General features: G+C 47.5%; 1 protein-coding gene across 2 annotated transcripts; it reads left to right on the top strand.

Annotated features, from left to right (window-relative positions):
• Nucleotides 1–269: 269 nt before the first annotated feature.
• Nucleotides 270–23554, top strand: GOLPH3L (golgi phosphoprotein 3 like). 2 transcript variants are annotated; one of them, XR_003853014.1, is made up of 7 exons: nt 270–398; nt 538–718; nt 14596–14727; nt 16402–16516; nt 17276–17474; nt 22288–22438; nt 23129–23554. XR_003853014.1 is itself a non-coding variant. In XM_029580478.1 (5 exons), exons 2-5 carry the CDS (start codon nt 554–556, stop codon nt 17701–17703), a joined length of 840 nt encoding a protein of 279 aa, XP_029436338.1. In that variant the 5' UTR covers nt 270–398; nt 538–553; the 3' UTR covers nt 17704–22235. The 2 variants fall into 2 exon arrangements, 1 of the variants encoding a protein (XP_029436338.1); XM_029580478.1 differs by lacking the exons at nt 22288–22438; nt 23129–23554 and having other exon boundaries at nt 17276–22235.
• The last annotated feature ends 325 nt before the right edge of the window (nt 23555–23879 follow it).

Raw genomic sequence — 23879 nt, forward strand, 5'->3', positions numbered from 1 at the left:
TCAAATCTCGCTCTGGTTCTCGTGGATTATTTATAAGCGTTCAATCTGCCCGCCTCCTTCAGTTAATAGTACTATACATGCGCTCATTGGCCTGGGCTGGGTAAATTCCGACTCCCTATTGGTCTCTTCAACTGTCATTCTCGAAAGAACCACACAGTAGAGGCAATGGTTCTGCCTCCCTGCATTGATTGGTGACCGCGGCAGTCTCATGGGCAGCGCTGATTGGCTTCCTGCCTGCTCGTCAGGGAGTGGCTGGGTGGGGTCAGGTCCGGTTGCCAAGGCGATGCGGGCGGCTGCCTTCTCGTTCCAGGAAGTGAAGAAAGTTTCCGGGCCCGAAGTTTACTAGGCTGATCCGGGGAAGCGAGGAGAGAGGCGCTCCTGCCAGAGTACGAGGACAGGTGCGGCACCCTATCCGGCGCCGGCCGCGGCCTACCCCCGCCCATTGTCCGCTTCCGCATTCTTTACCCTCCGCGGCGCTTGCTCGGCTTTTCGTTGTTATTCCCGAGTCTAGCCCGGGTATTTGGTTTGTTTTTTTAGGTCTCCTTCCCGAAGGATGACTACGCTGACTCGGCGGCTCCGGCCGTCTGATGTGAGCCAGGAGAAAAAGGTGGAGGCGGAGGACCGGGACCGGGAGGAGGATGAGGAAAGCGGTGACTGTAAGGCCATGCGCCTCACCCTGATGGAAGAGGTGCTGTTGCTGGGGCTCAAAGATAAAGAGGTGAGAGCAGGCGCGCCCCCCGCCCCGGATCACCCGACTTCATGCTTCTTGTCTGTGTGCTGTCCCCCCCCCCAGCCCGAGGCTGTGCTCCCGGGTAACAACCTTCGTTTTTAGGCTAGGTTCCAAGCGCTGGTGCTGAGGACAGTCCCTTCATGGCCTTTAAGCCTGGATCGAGAGCCTGTACCATATGGAGGTGGATCGGGCATCTGCCCTGCCACCAAGCACCACTGGGACACCATTACCTTACGGCCATTGCCAGAACGGGAGCCCCAAAACTTTTTTCAAGAAAAGGCCACGTAGAAAACTTCAAAGCATCACGGGTAGTGGTCGTCTCCCTTGGTGCTTCCTGAGCCTCCGGGGGAAGGCAGAGAGTGCCTGCCTTGCAATTCGCTCAAGGAGAGAGAACCATATCGTGCTTTTCGGGTAATGTGAAATGGTAGGAAAGGGAGCAAGTAGGGTCTCTGAGGTGTGGCAGAGTGCCAGTAATATTTCTATAATTCTCTGAAACTGGCAATCCTGTCATAATTCTAAGATCCCTGCCCCCTGAAGTGCTTGCCTGGGATGCAGCAGCGACACACCCTTCCCCACTCATTCCATCCCCTCTTTTCCTTTCCATCTTTCACTTCACTCCTTATCGTCATGTTCTCCACTTCCTCCCTTCCTTTCCCTTCTCTCTCATTCACTTGCTTCCCTCTCCACTCTCTCTCAGGCTGGAAGTGCCTGGCCTCAGTGGGTAGGTCCTAGGGCTTGGCCAGTTCTAACCTCCCTTTCTTCATTGGCAAGCCCCAGCAATTCTCCCGCTGACAGGGCATGTTTTTCCCTTGAAGTGGCCTAATGGATCAGTGGGTCCTGAGATGTCTTCTGCTGGCAGGACCTGGTTTCCTTCATGGGCCAAATCGGACCACAGAGAAGAACAGTATGACCAGCCTGTGGGTCATAGTTTGGGGACCCCTGATTTAAAAATACAAACACGTTGGTAGTGCATCTTTGAGTTAGAAGCCTGGAAACATTAATTCTGTGCATACTGTGGTGCTGTCTCCGGGCCAGAGAGGACCACTGGGGCAACACCAGAAGGTAGACTGCTTCCAGAGCCCTGGCTTTATCACAGAGCTTTTGCCTTGGAAGAGAAAAAACAGCTGATAGTCTTTGTTCTTGGTAAATCATGCCAGACTGGTGAAGTTAGTAGTTGCTATCCTCTACCGTAGACACTTCTGTTTATAGTTCTGAAATAGCTTTTAAAGGAAATATTGAAAGTGCTGGCAGCTGAAAATCCTAACACTCTAGTCTGCTTGGTTTCTTCATTCTGCCTACTGCAGTAGTGTGGGTGTTAAAAGGATCTCCGTCTTTAATCATCTTGTCACTGCTAAAAGCAACATTCTCCGATTTGGTCATCTTATGTGTTCAGGGTTCAACAATGTTTTGTTGAAGAAACTGCTGAAATTCCTATTTGTAAGCGATTCACCATATTGCAGGGCAAGCAAGAGCCTTTGGACATCTTATATTCTCATATTTCACATATTGCATGATTAAAACATTTCTTAGCTGTATACTTTCATTGTGTTGTCGCCTCTCCCTCAGGGTTGGTGCAGCAAGTTTTTCATGCTAGGGTTAGGACACATGCAAAGTAAATATTGGGCAGTTTTATTGTTGCATGTTGGAAACAGTAATTCTTTCTGGTTTATTACTGCTGCATGTGATAGGTGAGAAACTAAAAAAGCTGGTAGTGGAACTTGGTGCTTTGTGTGCAGATCATGGCTCTTGAGTCCCAGGTTTCAGTTTAATGCAGTCATCAACTTGCTGTGTACTTCCTTTTCAAGTCACTTCACCTTTCTCTGCTGAGATATAGCTAATTAATTTTTAAGGGCCCGAGAGCACAAGTCTGTGTTTTTTGTTTTTAAACCTTTTCCACTGTTGCAACACTTATCTAGTTTGCCCTACTGCCCGTTTGCTAGTCCTCTGCAATGCCTTTTTAGTCTCTTCAATTAATAAATCTATGCTGACCATGTGGATGTGGAAGCTGTAAATTTATATAGCAGCCAGACAGGCCTTGGCATTTGATCTGGTGTTATGACCAATTAGACCTAGCATGGATTTACAGTGGTCCTAAGCTTTACCCAGAATTTTAAAAAGAAAGAGTCTTGAGCTGTGGTTTTAAAACATTTGTGCAGCTACTCAGTGTTTTATGTGTGCCAGAGAAGCTCATATCGGTCAGCCAGATAATTTTGTATTCATGGGTGATGTTATCATGAGATTTCATTCTGCAGCCAGTCAAAGTCAAATGTTTTGTATCATCTGTATTATAAATTACAGAACAGGTAGTTGGGCAGTCAGAAAAATGTATGGCAGAGATGAGAGCACCAGCAAAACAAGGCATGCACTGTTAACCCTCTATTGGACGCACGTTTTCGACACGCTAGCATTACCCCTTATTCAGTAAGGGGCCGAAAACGCGCGTCCAACCCCCCCACCCCCCACCCCGAACCTAATAGCTCCCGCAACATGCAAATGCATGTTGATGGCCCTATTAGGTATTCCCACGCGATTCAGAAAACAAAATGTGCAGCCAAGCCGCACATTTTGCTTTCAGAAATTAGCGCCTACCCAAAGGTAGGCTCTAATTTCTTCGGGCACCGAGAAAGTACACAGAAAAGCAGTAAAAACTGCTTTTCTGTGCACCCTCCAACTTAATATCATGGCGATATTAAGTCGGTGGTCCCGAAAGTCACCAAAAGTGAAAAAAAAATGTGAAGTTGGCCCGCGGGTCGAAAACCGGACGCTCAATTTTGCCGGCGTACGGTTTCCGAACCCATGGCTGTCAGTGGGCTCGAGAACCAACGCCGGCAAAATTGAGCGTCAGCTGTCAAACCCGCTGACAGCCGCCGCTCCTGTCAAAAAGGAGGTGCTAGGGACGCGCTAGTGTCCCTAGCGCCTCCTTTTACCCGGATCTACCGCTGGACCTAATTTAAATACTGAATCACACGCACCGGCGAGTGGCCGTTCGCCCGCTCTCCCGCAGACTTTACTGTATCGGCCCGATAGTAATGATAGCAGAAAAAGACCAATAGTCTATCCAGGTTGCCCTGCAAGCATCTCATGGTGGTAACTGCTGCTCCTTGTAGGTTACCCCCATGTTTCCTTTTAGGGTAGTAACTGCCACTCCATGCAGGTTACCCTGGAGCTGTATGTTAAGGGTAGTAGTTTTAATCAAAACCAATCAACTGATAAACCCATAACAAAATTAGTGCTAGCAACATTTTTATGGGGTGAGCAGCCTTCTGATAATTCAGACAAAGCTGCTGGACCGTGCTTTGCTTTTGGACTTAGCTGTAGAAGTAGTCCTGCACTTTCCCCTAGTGTCGGCGTATTGGCAACTCGGTAGCCCGGGCATGGGGGGGGGCAGAGACATAGGTTGGTTTGTTTGGGTCCCTCCCCGACTAAAAAGGTGTTCCACTGCCCCTGCTCCAGCGTCTGTTTCCAAATCATCTTAGAAAGTACCAGAGGAGAACTGCTAGAAGGCTATTTGTTTTTTGACGCCCAAAATCTGAATTGTATTTCTTTTTTTGCTTGGTAAAAAGCGGCAGTATATGCCAAGCACAGTCTGGCGGAGGAGGAGGATTTGGGGGGTGGGTGAGCGCACATGGGAGTAACAGAACTGGAGCAGAGAGGGGGGGGGAGGGTCTTGAGATCACGCGACTGGATCCCGAGTCTGCTTTCCACCTCAACGACTAGAATGCAGCAGCTTTCTGCCCCACCGAATGGAAAAGAGGTAGTGCTTGGGCTTCTCAAGAGCCCCTCACGCGTTACGGAAGTTGGAAAAGGAAGGAGGTTCTGTGATTTCTCGAGCTCTGATTTCCGTTGCCTTGCGTTCTTCCACGTGCTCTGCTGCAAGCTCCCTTTAGGCCTGACTGGTGAGAGCGGGTCCCTGAGGGGAGTAGATGGGGCTTTGTGTGTTGCCTCGATACACTCTAGGAACTGCTCGCTAGCACCTTTTGTTCTAAACACAAGAGGGTAGAGGTAAGACTGGAAGAGCCATGGGAAATCACTTTTGTTGTTTGAATCATCTGACAAGATAGCGAAACGGGATGACTCCCAAGTACACATTGCTGTGTGTTTGTGTTATTACCTAAACGTGCAAATATGTCAGGTTTCTTCTGTTGGTCAAGGCCAAAAATACATAGAAACATAGAAACATAGAAATGACGGCAGAAGAAGACCAAATGGCCCATCCAGTCTGCCCAGCAAGCTTCCCTCATTTCTTCTCCCATACTTATCTGTTTCTCTTAGCTCTTGGTTCTAATTCCCTTCCACCCCCGCCATTAATGTAGAGAGCGGTGGAGGAGCTGCATCCAAGTGAAATATCTAGCTTGATTAGTTAGAGGTAGTAGGAGTAGTAACCGCCGCAATAAGCAAGCTACACCCATGCTTATTTGTTTTTACCCAGATTATGTTATACAGCCCTTATTGGTTGTTTATCTTCTCCCCTGCTGTTGAAGCAGAGAGCTATGCTGGATATGCATCGAAAGTGAAGTATCAGGCACATTTGGTTTGGGGTAGTAACCGCCGTGACAAGCCAGCTACTCCCCGCTTTGTGAGTGTGAATCCTTTTTTCTTCTCCCCTGCCGTTGAAGTTATGCTGGATATGCGTGAAGTATCAGTTTTTCTTTTCCCCTGCCGTTGAAGCAGAGAGCTATGCTGGAAATTCGTGATGTATCAGTCTTTCTCCGATGCCGTTGAAGTAGAGAGCCATGCTGGATATGCGTCGAGAGTGAAGTATCAGGTACATTTGGTTTGGGGTAGTAACCGCCGTAACAAGCCAGCTACTCCCCGCTTTGTGAGTGCGAACCCTTTTTTCTTCTCCCCTGCCGTTTAAGCAGAGAGCTCTGCTGGATGTGTGAAGTAACAGTTTTTCTTTTCCCCTGCTGTTGAAGCAGAGAACTATGCTGGATATGCATTGAAAGTGAAGTATAAGAATGGAGTGATCAAGCTAGTTGAAAGGCATCAGGAATAGAGGAAGGTGGAGGTAGTAATCTGGATATTTGGTTTGGGGTAGTAACCGCCGTAACAAGCCAGCTACTCCCGTCATTGTGAGTGCAAATTCTTTTTTCCACATTTCCTCATGCTGTTGAATCTTAGAGTGATGTTGGAGTCACAGTAACCATGTGTATGTTTATTGACTAAGGGTATTGTCTCCAGGCAGTAGCCATCATTCTGGCGAGTCACCCACTCTTCATTGGCGGCCTCTTGACTTTATGGATCCACAGTGTTTATCCCACGCCCCTTTGAAAATATAAGATTTTTCTAATATAAAATATAAGATTAACGGTGAAGTCAGGGATCCTTTTTGAGCAATGGAGGGGAGCCCAAGGTTGTTGAAAGTAGACAGAACAGTCACAAACTGAGAGATTAGAAAGGTCAGTATTTCTTCTACACTGGACTTGTCTTCATCTGATTAAGTGAAGCTCTAATGAGTCAGTCAAGATCTGGAGCCTTTTTAACAAAGTAATAATCAACTGGAACGGTATCTAAACTTTTACACCTGCCATATTCACTGTTTCTGTTATTTTCAGTCTGTTAATTGTAATTTTGCTTACAGTTTGCAGAAAGATGTTTAATTTTGTGCCTTGCAGAGGTGGTCAGCTTCCATTCACTTAGACAAACTGCTAAACTTTTGCATGCAACTGTACAATTGGAAATGTGTTTGCTAAATCTAAAAATACACGGGGGGGAAAAAAAATAACCTTTGTGTTTTTTCTAGAAGATGAAAATGTTAACGTATTCCTGTGTAGCTGGGGCATTAACTGTAGAGTGGAGCTCCCGGTGGAAGCTGCCTTTAATATAAAGTACCAAACGTTTGCTTCCTCGGCCTGCCTGCCTGAGCTGGGCGGCTCTAGGACTTCACTATGTGCACGGTACAGGTCCTGATCTGCATTTGCATGCCTGTTTGAGCTAATGTTTAACTTCTCATATTCATTAGATCCTGGAAAAAGGGCAGGGGTCCAGCTGTTGCCTCTGTGCGATATCAGCAGTTGGGTTTGTACACAGTTGGCGGCCCCGTTGCCCTTCTGTCTCCCCGCCATTAAGAACCTTTTCATCTTACAATGGTCAGGGGCAGAATTGCTGTGTGACACCCCCCCCCCCCCTCCCTGTTGGTTTCACCTTTTCTGTGTTAGCTTGGGGTTTGAGGAATCATGGGGTTTTTTGTTTAGGGTTTTTTTTCCCTCTTATGCTTGTGTACACTCGTACATGCCCAGGGCAACCGCTTTTAAAGTTGCTTTAAATCATATCTAGCTATCTCATGATCTGCTGGCAAAGTATATAATAGTTTTTGTGTTCTTACCCCTGACTAAGCAGCTTTCTGTTTGGCCATGGTTTGTGTGACTGTTCTCTGACTGGAAGCTATGCAATCCATCCTTCAGTAGGAAGTAAAGATCGCGTGTTGGCTTTTATGGCAGAATTGCCTCCCCACCAAGTAAAGTACATAGAGCTATGCTTTGTTTACCTACCGGCAGAGTCAGGGCTACTAGGAAAGTCTTTCCGGCTAGGGTGCACTACGCACAGCTTGCGTGTTCCATGGGTCTCTTCCTCCTCAAAAGATCATTCATTTTGCGGGTAACTGTTCAGCATTGTTGAGCACCTGACTTTGGTCAGCTGCGTTTAAGTTTCTACAGAGCCCAGGCACCTAGGTTTTTGGCTGAAAATGTTCCTAAATTCTAACTTCTTATATTTTAATTAGGCTTCTAAATTTAGCCGGCCAATGCTGGCATACATCTTTTCAGTCTAAAATAAGAGGCTGTGCTTCTTATCGAACTCCAGTAGCAGCTTTCAAATTGTCATTTTTTATTTAGATTGTTATTCCACTTTTCGGCACTTCAAAGTGTACATCAGAGCGGGTTACATTCAGGTGCTGTGGGTATTTCCCTATCCCCAGAGGGCTTACAGTCCTGAGGCAACGGAGGGTAAAGTGACTTGCCCTACGTCACAAGGAGTGACCATGTCATCTGTTAGGAATGTAAGAAATGTTCCACTGGGTTAGAACAAGGGTCCATCGAGCCCAGCATCCTGCCTTCAACAGTGTCTGGGTCACAAGTGCCTGGCAGGATCCCCTCCATTGTAACTGAGAGACCGTTACCTTTAATGGATAGTCTCGTTCTTCCCCAGTGGGGCATGACTTATCTGGTGCATCGTGTTCAGCAGGTGCTCTGTGCTTCTAAAAATGTCTGCCCCGAGGGCTCTCTTATCCCCTGCGCTGTTTAATATCTCTTTCAGCCCTTTGCCTAGGATCATTGGGCAGTGGGCCTCCCAGAACTGTTTTGAAGTAAAATAGTTGGGACAGCTAATGTTACAGGGATTTCCAGGTTACAGCTTTTTGTAAAGTCATCAGAAGTGGCCCAGCTATTGTTTGAATTATTGCAGTATCCTCCTGGTGGGGCTTCCCATCAAGGCAGACAGGGTACAGCAGCTGCTCCAAAATGCGGCCGCCCCAAGGTTACCTGGGTGTGCCCGAGGGACTGCACTCGCCTCTCGTCCGGGATGCCTTCACCGGTTGCTTGCTTCAAGTCGAGCTACATTTAAGGCGTTGCAGGCCCTGCGTTATTTAAGGGACTAGCTTCAGAGCCATGCTCCTGCAGGTAGTTTGCATTCCTGGTATCGGTGCCTTCATTTCCGCTGCACAGTAAACACCAAGGAATTTGGTTGCTATTTGCAATATTGGATCGGTTTTCCGGTTTGTTTCTTTGGACCTTCATTTCCGCTCTTCCATTCAGTCAGAGCCTGCAGCAGGGCTTTCTGCTGGTTAGTCCCAGCTCTTTTGGAGCAGTATATCTGGGGAGTGCCAGACTATTAAGGAATTGTTGGCCTTTGGGGAAGATCTCAAGACTTGACTTTTTCAGCAAGGCATATTCTTCCTTATGCAGGCCAAGATGGGGGGTGTGGATGTTTTTAAGTGTTTGGGATTAGAGAGAACCTATTTACAATGAGTCTGGCAGATTCAACCCTGAGCACCTTGCTGAGCAGAGTAGATGGACCATTTGGTCTTTATCTGCTGTCAGTGCTGTTATATAATCAGGTACCTTTTATTTCTAATTATTGTGTTGATTCTTGCATTGTTTTATGTGGTATTGAATTTGCTGATTTCCCCACCTCCAGCTAACCCCTTCCTATCTGCCAGTTCTTAAATTTAAAGTTGCTCTCAAACAGCCTTGTAACCCTCAAGAAAGAAAAACAAACCAGGAGGACTGTTATCCTACCAGCCCAGTGAACTGGAAGTTGGAATAGCAGGACTGTCTTTGGCGGTTTGGGTTCTTTGTAGATGCAGTGAGTAGAGGGATGGGTGTTCAGAGGTTTGGGTCTTTTGCACATCGGGCTCCACTGGCAAGCATACCTGGCTCAATTGAGGCACCAATAAATAGTGCTGGCTTCCTAAATATTCTGCCCCAGGCTGCCTAATTTTAGGCGTTCAACCGCAGTCAATTTTTAAAGGTGCTGATCTAGGCTCCCCCAGAAGAGACATTTTATTTATTTACGGATTTTTTATATACCTTTTATGACCTTCTATTCGGTCTCTTACTTCTGCTGTTAGGCACCACAGACATCTAGAGCCTTTGAAAATACTCGTTAATTCATACGTCTAAGGTAAAAAGTCCACACCTTTTTTAATTTATCTGTACCCTTCTGGTTACATTATCCGCCCCCCCTTCCCTCCAGAAGCTTTCTACAGTTGTGTGTGTCAAATTGTTTCACTTGATATGTTCAGGTCACAGAATTAAGTGAAGTTTGTGATGAGGTTGTGCACTGTGGTGCTGGAGATGCAGGTTCAGATTTTCCGTCGTCCTTGGTGGGGGGGCTGGCAGAGTTTGCGAGGTCGCATCCCAAGGGGAGAGCCAACGAAAGCGTGCAGCTTGGGCGATCCCAGCTTGGTAGGTGGGAGGAGACGGGGGGGGGGGGGGGGAATCTTCCATTCCAGACCCGAGGCCTGCAAGGGGTTTGTGAACAACAGAAGGAGAGAAAAACCAGGTTAAAGAAGGGAAGAGTACTCGGTCGTCAACGTTTGGGCCAGTTTTTGGCACAAGAACACTGCTTCCAGATTTGAGAAGAACAATATTCCCATTGTTACCCAGTTACACTTGAGTAAGCCTTGGCACAGAGAGAAGTCATTTGTTTAAGGTCAACACAGAAAGTGACAAAGCAGAGGTTCAGGGTAGACGGCCCTGACTCTTAGGCCTTACCTTAAACAGCCCAAAGCAGCATTAGATCTCGCTTCCTTTTCCCAAAGTGAAAACTAAGAGACAGAAAAAGGATTGGTAGAATTTGTAATGGGTTTGGTCAAACCGGTTCTTCAGCTCCAGCTGCTCTAGAAGGGCAGATGGTCATAATGGGACTGGTTATTTTACTGCCACACCCTAAGCACCAGGATATTTGCTGGAATAGATCCAAATGACTTTCTAATCCCCCTTATTATTTTTTTTTTGTATTACATGCTTGTACTCTTACAAGATGCCATTCTTTGCTGTCTCTGTGCAGTATTTCAGAAGCTTGCATGTTAGAGCCTGCATCGGCTAAGGCTCTAGTAACCTGTTAGTCATTTTGACATTTTTCCAAGCAATTTCCCCCCCCCCCCCTAAACTTCTTAGATCAGCCTGGTCAGCGAGAGCGTTATAAATGACTTCGCTCACTGGTTCCAATTGGCCTGCATTAGTTGTGCTCTCCCGCTGCGTGAGCCAATAGGATCCCATTGCACTTGATGTCCACTGTGATCTGATTCAGCGCCTTGGACTCCCCCCCCGAGGCTAGAGGAAAGAATTATTGGGACAGGATGAGGGTCTCTGCTTCCTGGCTGTGTGACCGGGGCTGCAGGTTATGTAAGGCTGCCGTGCACCTTTTCTGCACCCTCTCCCCAGCCCAGTGTCTTATACAGAGGAATGGTGTGGAAGGTAAGGTAGGTATGGAATTGCACTCAACACCTTCAGAAAAGTAATAACATATTTATTTCTCAGATATTGAATGGAATGCCCTGATTAATGTGACATGGACCTTCTCCTCGCCCTCCTTTGTGACTTCTCTGTCCACCTTCTGTTCGGTCTTTTACTTCTGCTGTTAGGCACCACAGACACTATCAGCTTTTCAAAAGTGCTGTTGTAACATTTTTGTATTTGTATAAAAGCTAAGCCAAGCCAAGGTCCTCTCCTGTCTCGGTACCCAGAGTCCGGGGCTTGGTGCTTTTCCTTCCCATCCATACCCACGTTACCGTGCACCTTGGCTGCAGAGGACGGGGGAGGTCTGCAACGGAAAGGAAGTGGACATGAGGCATGTCACATCCTTCCAAGGAGCGTCCAACTCCAGTCCTCAAGGGCTGCGCACCAGTCAGGTTTTCAGGACAGCCCTAATGAATATGCATGAGAGACATTTACATGCACATGGCCTTGGCTGGCTGAAAATCTACCTCCTGCCTATCATTGGGGATATCCCGAAATTCCGACCGCTTAGCAGCCCTCAAAGGCTGGAGTTGCACACCCCTGCAAGGAAGGCCTGGATCAAATCCATTTCCGATCTGTGCTGACTAACATTAACTAGTCTGAGCCTAGTGGTTAGAGCAGCAGGCTGAGAACCAAGGAAGCCTGGGGACCCTTGCCTCAGCTACAAACTTAGATTGTGAGCCTTCTAGGGATAGGGGAATACCCACAGTACCTGCATGTAATCTGCTTTGCAGTGTCTCAAAAGGTGGAATATGAATGAACAAGTTTGTTATTAAGGTTGCATAAGACCACTATAAAAATACCGACCTCACCAATGCTTCAGTCTGTACCTGTGCTTTTATTAAGTTATGAGTTTACTTCCACAAAATACCACTAAAATTTGGGACTTTTATTCTTGCTTTACCTAGGAGTACCAAGTTCTTTTTGTTGTGTGTGTGTGTGTGTGTGTTTGTTTGTAGCCCTTTGCCTCAGACAACATTGCCGAAGGACTCCTCTAAGATGTATCCTCTGTGCTGCCCTTCCTGTCGGGAGGGGGCGCCCCGATACTGCCAGCCATCTCCCTAGAATTTGGCACCTCTGGTCCTAATAGGAGCTTGACCCTAGCTCTGCAATCTGAACCAGGGGGCGGGCCTGAGGTTGCAAGCTCTTTCTTGCAGGTGTTGAGCCTTGCGCTGCTTTGATTCCTTTCTGCTTCTTGGCAGTCGGTGACCGCTGTTAGCGCTGCAGGTGATGAGGACAAGCTTCTAACTCAAGCGGATAGCTGCAGAGAAGGAAGCCCAAACGGCCTGTCCAGAAGTCTGCAGGCCTGGCTGACAGGCAGGAAGTTCAGGAACTGGGTCAAACTGTGTATCCTGATCCAGTTCTGAGGCCGAGCCCCTCAGTACAGCGGCATGCACAGCGTCCCCCCGCGCTCATGCTTTAATCCCTTATCCTGCGGACTTCGTGTGTACAGCCCCAGCAGCTAGATCTACTGCGTCGCGCTTAGTTCAACGTCGAGAGAGGTGGTCTGGCTAGCCACAGGAAAACGTGCTGTGAAATGTGAAGAGGAAGCCAGATCTGTGTTTCCTAGGATATAGGGGGGGGGGGGGGGGGGAGGAGAGCGGTGGTGGTTGACAGAGCGCCAAGGATTAAAACGTAGGCAAAAAGCCTAAAAGTCAAAGTTGTAAACATTTGATTACAGAAAACTTCTTAAAAGGGGGTCTTTGAAAATCAGCCCAACGCGGCCATGTTTCAGCTAAAGACCTGTGCTTTTTTTGTGGGGTGGGGGGGAGGATTGCCCCAGTTTTCAGAGTAAAAGTGCCTGCCCATGTTTGCGCTCTCGTTTTTTCATTGGAAGGTAGCGCGCACCTGGTGTTGAAAATGCAGTCGCCGGGCCTTGTTTCACTCCCCAGCCCTGGGTGCCTGCCCTTTTCCCTGTGGCTAAATGTGCAAGCGTGGTGGAACGATGTGTTGAGGGAGGGTAGATGTCGGACAGCTTTATGCCCATGGAAATCGCTTTGATAATCGTCGTCTTTATGGCTAGAATGTCTTTGTCTTATTTATATAAGTTTTTAGTTTTGATGTTTTAGTGCTTGATGCTTTGGCAGTGGACAGCGCTCAAGCCTGTGTGGAAGAAATGCAACAGTTCCTGTGGGGCTGTGACTCCGTTGGGATGCCAGCTGGAGAGGGAGTGGCATCCGTTTTGCACTGGCACAGGATTCTGAAACCTCTTAGATTTACAGTTTTGTTAATACGCGTAGACCTATAGTAATCCAAACTTGGCCGTTCAGCAGCCTACGGGAAGCGAGCCGCTGATCAGAGCCCAGTTTGCAATCAACAAGGGTTCAACTGGCAGTGCTGGTCAGCCATGCAGGTGGTCTGTGCAGAGAGGCGTGGAGACTTGCTTGTCCTGGCACTGCCTGGAGAGGGTGGAACATTGCAGTGTTAAGCTGCTTTTGTTGCTCTTCCATGGATACTCTGCTCTGTCACGTGTCTTTAGCACTGAAAAGAGGTAAAGCTGGCCCTAAGCTTTAAGGGGGAACCATGAATGTCCCGCATGCAAAAGGAAGGTTCCCTGTACGTACCCGGATCAGTCCAGACTCCTGGACCTGGCACCACTGAGGGTGCTGTCAGTAAGGCTGGAAAGAGTAGTAATGAGGAAATGGTACGTCCATTTACAAAAACACCAAGTCTTCTGAATCTAGCTCGCACAGGAAGCTGCAGGCCACGTCTCTTGTAAATCTCGGACTCTTGTGTTGCACGCCTGCTCCTTTGGGGGGGAGCATTGAGTCACCAGAAATGCCACAGGTGACTTTAGTGTGACGTAAACCGTAGAAAGACAGCAAAACACCACTAATGACCGTCTGTCCACAATAATCAAAAAGACAGTCTCAAGACTTAGCTCACAATTCAAATCTTAATGAAATGTATTCATTATTAGATAACATCCAGTAGCTAATTACTTCTTATAAAACCCTTGTATCTTGAAATAAATGTATATATTGATTTACTTTCCCCCATCAATCCCACCAGACTAACATATATACACACATGCAGAAATAAACAAACTCACATATACATAACAATCAAAAAGAGGAAAGTATAACAAATTCCTGAAAAAAAGAGAGAGGGAAACAACAAAAATGTCTATCGTCCAACAGGTGAAACTGCCTTGTGTTGTCCACACTGCCGTCCTGAAAGTTGCAAATATCAACGCTGGTGCATCAGTACATAGGTGTTGCCCTTAGGGGTCCCTGCAGTCTTTTTCAATCACAATTCCACTTCCATCGGACTCTCAAAGCAGTCTCGTACATTTTCCACTGGTCTGGCCCGATCACGTCCGAGTCCAAACCTTCGATTCCCTCGCATCTTATGAAACCGTGACATGGCAGAGCCTGCCCCCCCAAAGCTAAGCCAGCAGTAGCTCGGCATCGTACTTTGTACAGACGGAGAAAAAGGCCCGTGGCTTGACCCAACCAACTTACTGATGCTTATTTTAGAGTTGGGGAACAGGACATGTAGACTGACACCTGGATATTTGTACTGTCTCTTTTCTACTATTATATCAGTACAAGTTATACATTGGATGCTGGTTTTTCTAAATAAGTTTGTTTTTTGTTTTGGGGTTTGTTTTTTTTTAATAACTTTCTCTATTTGACATACCAAAGTCTAAAACTGGTAAATTAACAGGCAACTGGACTTGGGCACCCCATAAAGGAACACCCATGTGTTTATGGGAGCCTCTGTGTGCCACGTAGCTGGTTGGCTATTAAACCTCACATTCAAGGAGTCATACTCAAAGCTAGAAAAAACCCTGCTGACTCTTCCTCACTTATTTGAGTTAGAATAGGTCTGTATTTTGCCAGAAACTTGAGGCTTGCATTCAGTGTCTGCTCTCTCTCTCTCCCCCCCCCTCCCCCTTTCCAGGGTTACACTTCCTTCTGGAACGACTGCATCTCCTCGGGCCTGAGGGGTGGCATCCTGATCGAACTGGCATTGCGAGGGCGGGTGCAGCTGGAACCTGCCACCCTGCGGAAAAAAAAACTGGTTGATAGAAAGGTGAGGCAGGGGAATGCATAGACTCCCGGGGAGGTGCTCATGGATGCCCAGATTCATTCCAAAGCAGATGAGGATAGACTTAAAGATCTAAACATGTGCGCACCCTAGAGGAAAGGGGAGGTATGACAGCTATTTAACGATCTCAAAGGTTTCCATGCACAGGAAGCGAGCTTCTTTCAGCAGAAAGGAGGCTCTAGATCAAGGGGGTCATGGGATGAGGGTGAAATGGGACAGACTCGGGAGTAATCTTAGGAAATATTTCTAAACAGAGAGAGAGTGGTGGTTGCATGGAACAGCCTCTCGGTGGAGGTGGTGGAGACAAAAACAGTATCTGAATTCAAGAAGGCATAGGGATCTCTGAGGGAGTGATGGGAATTGTAAAGCTAAATTGGTTTTGGCAGATGGCAGACTAGATAGGCCATGCGGTCTCTTTCTGTCGTCATGTTTCTGTGTATATTACTAGGGGCACCTCACCTGTGCTGCTCGGGAGCCACCAGAGCCGTTTTTTTCTGGCTCTTCTGCTTGTTATAAAGAATGCTGGAGCAGGTTGGACTGGCAACGGGTATTCAGTAAACAGATGATGGGCATCCCTGGTCCAAATTAGACTGCCCATTGTTTGCCAGCTTTAATAACTTTCTATCCTAATCCATAGTTTACTGTTAACCTTTTGCTTTGTGACTACCTGCGATTTTTTTTTTTCTGGTATAGTTACATTGCTGCTAGACCTGAATAAAATGGCTTGTCCAGCTTTGTCCTTACTGCTCTGGGGGCCCTGTATAACATTTAGTGTAGGAAGGAGAGAGAGGAACCCTTACCCTTGACTGTTTTTGGATATCCAGAAGCCAAACATGAAATGGAGGGCTCTTTAGAGCAGCACTGGGCATGTAGTACCTGACCCAACAAGTCTGTCATGCTGGCTCAGCAAAGGTGGCCCAAGATAACTGGCTCAAGGTGTGTATTCTGTCCCCCTCTGTCTTTTGTGCTTAAAGACTCTGATTTGAAGCATCCTGCATGCACATGCATGCCTGATTTTACAGTAAGAGGGAAGGAACAGTAAGCAAGTTACTAGTTTGCTGCGAATAAGCATTAGAAAAAATGCAGCTGAACTATTTTTTGTATTTCGCAGTCCTGGTTTGAGATAACATTTGAATATTTGGGAACCTAAAAACTGCCTGCTAGCCCCAAATGGCTCCCCTTTCTTCACTGATGGTGCCTTGGTAGGCTGGGGGGAGACTGATAGACTGCATATAGTGTGTTGTTTATATGCAGACACCATGAGGGGATAGAGCATAATCCGAAGTCAAAGGCACCTCTGACTGAATATCAAATGTCTGTCATATTTATTTAAATTCTGCTAATGTGCCATTCCCAGCTCAGACGCTGATGTGGTGAAGATATTGTATGTGAGGACTGGCCTGCCATGGAGGGGTGGGAATGTCAAACCTTGGCTGGGTTAATGACATCTTTCTCCTTGCCCTATGTACCTTGGGACTTGCTGGTATTAGCTGGAGGGATTATGTACACGTTGAGCTGTTTACAGGCTGGAATTTACCCCTAGGACTGCCGCAGGAGCAGGCTCCACAGGACAGACAGGCTTTTGAAATGACTGCTTAATGAAAGGCAGGACTTGGTATTTGACTAACTTATTAAATTCTGCCTATCCTTTTCACAAAGGTGCTGTTAAAGTCGGACACCCCGACTGGTGACGTTTTGTTAGATGAGACCCTTAAACACATGAAAGTTACAGATCCCGCTGAGACTGTGCAGAGCTGGATAGAGTTACTGACGGGTAAGAACTGCTTTCGGCCGCCTGTCTGTCATTTTCATGGCCAGCTATAGCCCATTTGGTCCCTTTGTAATGACCCACAAAAGATCAAACATGGAAATATCACCAGAACAGATCTCAGCTTAACACAGAATCCGCCTCCCCCACCACCACTGAGGTAATCGGGCCAGCTTGAGTTCGTTCAGGAAAAGGAGCAAAGATGAGTTTCTAGTTACATTCAGGAATTCTGACCCTCCTAGGATGTACTGCCATCCCAGAAGTTACCCCGACAGACATGTGGCTATCTTCCTGCAGAGGGGGGGCCCAAAGATGAGGATGGTATCGTCCCTCTTTGCCATCACATCACTATGTAAGAGGCAGATGCCATAATTTCTCATTTAGTCACCTGGAGAATCTCAAAACATTGTTTGGAAAAAAAAACCCCATCTTAGATGTTTGTAGCCAAAACAGCAGCCAGGGTGGGGAGGGAGTAGGGTGACAAGACGGTGCAACGCCCATTGCAGTCCGTAACTGTGTACACAAGGCAGATTAACCCAAATTCCGAACTTGGCATCTTCAGCCTCTCTAAGTAGGGCTTGGCTGCTCTTGTCCAAATTCTGACGGGGATTGTTGAGAATATGGGCTGTTTGATATGCTATTCTCTTACAGCTTTCTGCAGTGCAGAAATGCAAACCCTGGAGACTTGTAGAAGCACTGTAAGATCGCACACACGTATTCTTGTCATGGTTGAGTAAATGCTAAGAGGCTCTCGTCTTCCCTCAGGCGAGACCTGGAACCCCTTCAAGCTCCAGTACCAGCTGCGTAACGTGCGGGAGCGCATCGCCAAGAATCTGGTGGAGAAGGGCATCCTGACCACGGAGAAGCAGAACTTCCTGCTCTTTGACATGACCACGCACCCAGTCACCAACACCACGGAGAAGCAGCGGCTGGTCCGCAAACTGCAGGACAGCGTTCTGGAGAGGTGGGTGAAGGACCCGCACCGCATGGACAAACGGACTCTGGCGCTCCTGATCCTGGCCCACTACTCCGACGTCCTGGAGAACATCTTTGCCTCACTCACTGACGACAAGTATGATGTGGCCACAACTAGGTCGAAAAACCTGCTGGATCTGGACCCTGAAGTGGAGGCCAGCAAGCCCAATGCCTCAGAGATGATATGGGCCGTGCTGGCTGCATTTAATAAATCCTAAGAGAGAATGACTTGGGGAGGGAGCTGGGAATGGGTAAAAGAGAGATAAAAAACCAGGACCAGATCGTACAGTTGCTTTGTGTTCTCCCATTTTTTTTTTTTTTTTGGGTCTCACATTCTGTGCCAAGCCTGAAAGCATCCCAGGAGGCTTTGCACCTTGCCTTTCTGCCTGAAACACATCTTACTTGTAGTCACAAATTGATGGAGGGGATCAAAAACACCTTTCCAGTACATACCCGAATCACTCCAGATTCCTGGGTTTTGTACCCCTGCCAGCAGATGGAAAGAAAGTTGTTTTTTTTTTACTGATGCTTCTACCTAACCAAGTGTGCCACCTGCAGTCCCTCGGTATTTTTCTCTCTCCAGCAGAGAGTAGATGGTGCAAAACCTGTAGACTGAGGGGGAAAAAAAGGAAGAAGGAAAATTTTCAATTTGTCGGTTCCTCCCTGGGAGTTGTGAGGTACTGGTGGGGACCATCCTCTCTGGTCAAGGCAGGGTGAGCCTTCTTGGCTCTGTCCAGGAATCCATGGGGTGGTCCAGATCCCTCGGCCTGCACGAGACAGCCTGGTGACCTGTTGGTAGTTCTGTGTATGAGCCATAAAAGGAGCAGAGAAGTATCCTGGGCTATTTATTACTGTCTGGGGTTTTCTCAATTGCTGAAGTTTAAAAAAAAAAAAACCAAAGTATTAAGAGAGATTCTTTGGGCATCAGTGACTGCGAGTGCTCGGACTTCCTGGGCTGGGGATCGTTCTGGTGTGACAGGCTGCTCTCCCGAGGTCCGCGGCGCTGAACACATGAACACTTCAGACTGGGCCTGTTTGGGGGGGGGGGTTGAGTTTTGCCTTAATAGGCAGAATCTTTGTTCCGTGGGTGCTTCAGGTGGGGAGGGTATGTCTGCAGCGCCTTCCTGATCGGCATCTTTGGTGTGCCAGGCCTTCACTTGGGGCTCCCCCTTGCAGCGCTGCACAGGCAGCCATCTTTGATTCGACCATGCGCAGCCTGCCAGCCTCTGGAGTACCTGATGTTTCCCCACTGCACCTGTCCCCAGCTGGGGCAGGCGCTGGGATGGATCAAGAGGATTTTCCCTTGATGTTGGCTCCGCGGATGTGGATTTTTCCCAGGACTCTGACGACTCCCAGGCCTTTTCATCAGTTTGTTCTTCTGATGCACCCAGCCTTTTTGGCCAAGAAAGCATCAGGGGCCATGGCCTTGATCCATGGGGGGACCCAGATTGCGTGATGCGTCTGCTCCAGTGAAGTGTAAACAGGATGACAGGGTTTGGCGTGTTGTGGGCCACAGGAGGATATGGATGATTCCAAGGATCTGAGATGGATCTGTCGAGGGGATGTACCTGGTTGAGGACCAGGAGGCGGTGCCAGTGGCTGGAAGAGATGATACCAAGGGGGTCCATCTTTTTCTCAGAGGTGAGCTCTGCCTGTTGATTTCACAGGTTATTCAGGAACCTAGGAATCAAGGAGTCGCAGAAAGAGTCTGATGTGGAGGGAGCAGACCCAGTGTTGAATGGCCTGGGAGGACTGGTCAAGGTGTCTACCAGTTTCTTCACTGACTTACGAAAAGGAGTTTGGGAGTGGAATTTTCCAGAATCCAGGCTGAGTGTTGGCAAGAGCTATGGCTAAATTCTATCTTTTGCCAGAGGATACCTTGGAGTTGCTGGATGTTCCCAAGGTGGATGCTTAGATGTCAGCTGTCACCAAGAAGACAACTATTCCGGTAGCAGGTTTGCTGCGTTAAGGGGGTGTACAAGATCACAAGCTGGAGCTTGATCTCAAGAGGATTTTAAGGTTCGGCTCTGGCCATTAGAGCTGCAATGTGCAGTAGTCTGGTGCAGAGGGCATGTCTGCATTGGGTCCAGCAGTTGCAGGATTCGCAAGCTTCGGAGCAGGCTTAACCGTCTGGAGGAAGCGGTGGCTTATTGGGCTGATGCCTTCTATGACCTTGTCAGGACTTCTTCTTGGTCTGTGAATCAGAGATGAGAGCGGTGCGATTCACTTTGCTTACCTTTTTCTCACTATTGCGCAGCTGTCTGGTGAGGATTCTTTTGGACAATGCGATGACAATGGCCTATTTGAACCGACAAGGTGACCTAGGAGGCACAGGAGTTGATCCTCTGGGTGGAGCAGCACTTGAGAGAATAGGGGCATCGCACATTACTGAGGCAGACAATGTGCAAGCAGGCTTCCTCAGTCGGAAGGCGTTGGACCCCGGTGAGTGGGAATTGTCGTAAGCGGCAATGTGTCTCGTTGGCAGAAGATGGGCATGCCTCTCCAGGTCCACGTCACCATCCTCCTGTTTGTCGGAAAGGGGGTGGGCTCTTAAATGTTTGTAGGTTTTACATCTTGGCTTGGATACAGGTCAATACTGAGAGCCTGCAGGTGGCACACTTGGTTATGTAGCAGTGTCAGTAAAACTTTGTCTCCATCTGCTGGCAGAGGTACAAAATCCAGGAGTCTGGACTGATCCATAGGACTATAGGAACAAAAATTAGCAGGTAAGAACCAATTTTCCTTTCCCTGAATCTGTGTACATACCTGGTGCCCTGTAAAATGAAGGAGAGGAGGGGAAGTAATTTACCCCGTTATGGGCCAGTACAAAAAGGGTGCCGGTCTGAGCCAGTGGTTCACTTAGGGAAATCAGACGCTTCAGTGAATATTTAGAAATATTGATTCAGCATCCATGCATGTATGCAACTCTGAATCTCTCTCCTCTGTAATGCAGAGGCCCCGCTCCTCATATTCTTAAGCAGCCTGGGGAAAGATGTGACCTTTTTCTTCCATTTTAGAAAACCCCTACTTCTGTAGCTTTTGCATTTGCCCTCCCTGGAATGAAGTTTTTTGTTTCAGCACTTTTCAGAAATCACTGAGGGGAGATGAGTGCAATCCACTCTCTCTGTAAATTTTACCATTCTCCTTTTTAGAGTTAATGCCCTTACGATTGACACACCACACACACACAATTTGTCAGGGGCTCCAAAGCGCACACGTGCTGGGTGCTGATATCTGTGCAGTGCTGTTGGTGGCACCACTGCCCGTATGACCACCTCGGATCCAGCCTCTGTGATGCCTCATGTGATAGCAGAGTGCTTCACGTCTGACAGCTCAGGTTTAAAAAAAAAAAATTATACAAGGGGAGTCTTGCTGCTTGTAAGATGTACCTTTGGTAGATTATGTGGTAGACATGTTTTAAATCAACTACTTTTTTTTTTTTTTTTCCGAAAATCATGGCACATTCAGAGAGTATTTGCCAGTCGAGCACACTCAGAAAATTTTTTTTTTTTTCCTGGTGTATGAGTAAATCTTCAGCCAGGTTTAGTTGACGGGTGAGTGTAGCATGTGCAGGCACCCCACTCGTAAGAGGAGACAGCCCCCCATGCTATAAACACACGGAGGGTAGAAAGGCTATCCAGTCACAAATGCTGTAACACGGGACACGTGACGGGAGTGTCTTATGAGCGCTAGGAGATAACAGGGTTTGAAAAATCCCTTCAATGACTCACCCAGGAGGCCAAGTGGATTTTTGTTTTCCTGCAGGCAGAGTAGCTGTATCTTTGGCCCAGCAGGAGGGGGTTACATAAGAACGTGTAAGATTTGCCATACTAGGTCAGAGCAAAGGTCCATCAAGCCTAGTATGCTGTTTCAGTAGTGGCCGAGCCAGGATCCCGAAAGGTGGCTAGAGTGCATGCAGCTCATCCCAGGGAGCACAGAGAGTGCTGCGGGGGAGGGGGGGGCTGCATTGGGGGGGGGGGGGGAGTACGCGCTAGCCAGGAAAGAAATGTACTCAGTCTGAATTTCCACTGCCAGCCCTCTCCCCAAAACAAATTATGGTGAGTGGATTTTGATGCAGGTGAGCAAGTCTTGGCAGGGGCGGCTATTTTTCAAACCTTACTTCCAGCCATAGTGAACACTCTCTCTCTCCTGGAGAGCGTGGGTCTGGATTTTTTTTTTTTTAATTTGCGGTCGCTTGTAGAGGTATTCTGCATTCTGTGCTCAGAGTGATGATTCAGTGTAATTAAATCTTGGGGTTCCAGCAGACTCGGCCGTCTTCCTCCTTCCTCTGTAGCCATGGAATGGTGAGGTGGGTCACTTTTTATCTAATCTGTTAGCATGGGGGGGGGAGGTCTCCTATAGAGCTGTAGGACTCCTTGGGGAAACTTCTGAAAGATTAGCTAAAATGTCCCCGGCTGCCTCTCTTTTTTTTTTTTTTGGATCCATTTTATATTGTAAATAAATTAAATGTAAGCACTTGCTTTTGTTTAAATCCAGCTTTCATACTGTATATCCCTCCGAGATGACAGTGGCTGATGGAGGCCTCTGCTGGGACCCTGCATTGTACACAGCGGCCACACTGTGGCGCTTCGGTTCTGTCTGTCACTGAGACCAGCTACAACTGATCTGGGGTTCCCATGGGGATGGCAAATGCAAGTCTGTTCTTTCGCTTTGCTGGTTTCGTTGGTATTTAAAACTGTCGCTCTCCATGTATTCATGATGTACTTATTAAAAAAAGAGAAAAATCACATTTTCAGGGTGTGTTGTTTTTTTTTTTCCTTTCTTGTTGCCGGTACCTGCAGGGAAGCGCAGGCCGTACCCGCAGGCTCTTGGGGCTCGAGCCCAGCGTCTGCACCAGTGCGCCCTGCCCTGCTGACATTCCCGTAAAGAGGACCTCGCTGTTATCCTGCTCAGGGCAGATATGGGCAGGGCTGCTGAGGCACCGTTCCTCAGGTAGAAGAAGTTTTCTTAAGGCTTTCAGACTTCCCCCCACTCTTCTTTAAAGCCTGATTTGGGGGGGGGGGGGGTTGCTCATATGTTTGGTGAGGTACTTCAGAGAAGTGAGCTGATTTACTAACAAGGCCACGTCTGATTTGGTGATCTCATCAAGCAGTCTGCAGGTGGCCCTCCCTCTGAATTTTATGAAAAACGCACTGTGTTCTGTCTACATGCCAGTGGTTAAGTTAAATTTATCTCCTCATTTGGTCTGTTTATTCTATTAAAGTACTCTGAGTCTACAGTTGGGGCTTCTGTGCCTTGAATTCTGTATGAGGTAGGGGGGCCATGAGAGCTGGAGCAATGTCTTAGGTCTATGTTTCCCAAGCCTCTCCTGGAGGCCCACCTCTCCACTCAGGCTTTCAGGATTGCCACAATGAATATGCATGAGAGACTTGCATACAGTGCATACCTAGTATATGCAAATCTATCTCGTGCATATTCGTTTTCGATACCCTGACAACCTGCCTGGTTAGATGCACCTCCAGGAACTATGACGTGCAGTGATGGGATGATTTGTCCTGCCTGACCATCATAGCATGGGTATAAGCTCACAAAGCAGCTTCAGTGAGATCTGTTGCAGGCTTGACCCATCTTCCTAGCTCCTGTCTTCCATCAGGTGTTTTGTTTTGTTTTGTTTTTGTTCAGGTCCTGCAGTAGGAGATGGACCTTTTTATCCTTGGCAAATGTTAAGTGGGAGAAGTGTCCTTTTTAGTCCTGGAAATTGGGCCCCACTCCTAGGACGAATCTCCTGAAACAGTGGCCTAGTTTACTGGAGCAACAGGAGCAATCCTCGTCACCGCCTCTTTCTTTCAGCCACCCATGGTATTGTGCCATCCACGTCCTTTATCCCTGGCACGTGTCCTTGTCTGGAGCGGGAGGGAGAAGCAGAGGCCTGGTCCATCAGCTAAAACATCCATTAAACATCTGTAACAGTAGCAGGGAGCTGTTCTGACATTCTCCATGAAGCCAACATTACAGACTTTTAATGAATGTCTGGAATAAAATATTTGAAGATATTAACTGTGAAATTACTCATTAGTTTGCTGTTTGAAATTAAATGTTTTGAGGCGCATTTCCTGAGCCTGACACACACCATGCTTGTAATTTTTAAGTGGCTGCTTATTGTAGCAGAAGAGTACGATTTTTCTTTTTCGATTGTTGCTGGTTTTACCTAGAATCTATCCTCCATATTAGAAGAATCACGTTTCCAATTCCTTCCCCCTGCTACCTCAGTTTTAAGCAGTTCTTCCACCTCTACCCCTTTACAAATTTGGTGGAAGAATGAGAGAAATCCATCTGAATAGGAGAATTGCTGGTAAGGTGATATGGCGGGGGAAGCTGCTAATGGCTTATTTGAAGCCAGCTTTTCCCATGGCTTTAGAGTGCGGTTTTAGGC

The sequence above is a fragment of the Rhinatrema bivittatum genome, chromosome 16 (assembly GCF_901001135.1).
Source record: "Rhinatrema bivittatum chromosome 16, aRhiBiv1.1, whole genome shotgun sequence".
In the NCBI taxonomy this organism is placed as follows: domain Eukaryota; kingdom Metazoa; phylum Chordata; class Amphibia; order Gymnophiona; family Rhinatrematidae; genus Rhinatrema; species Rhinatrema bivittatum.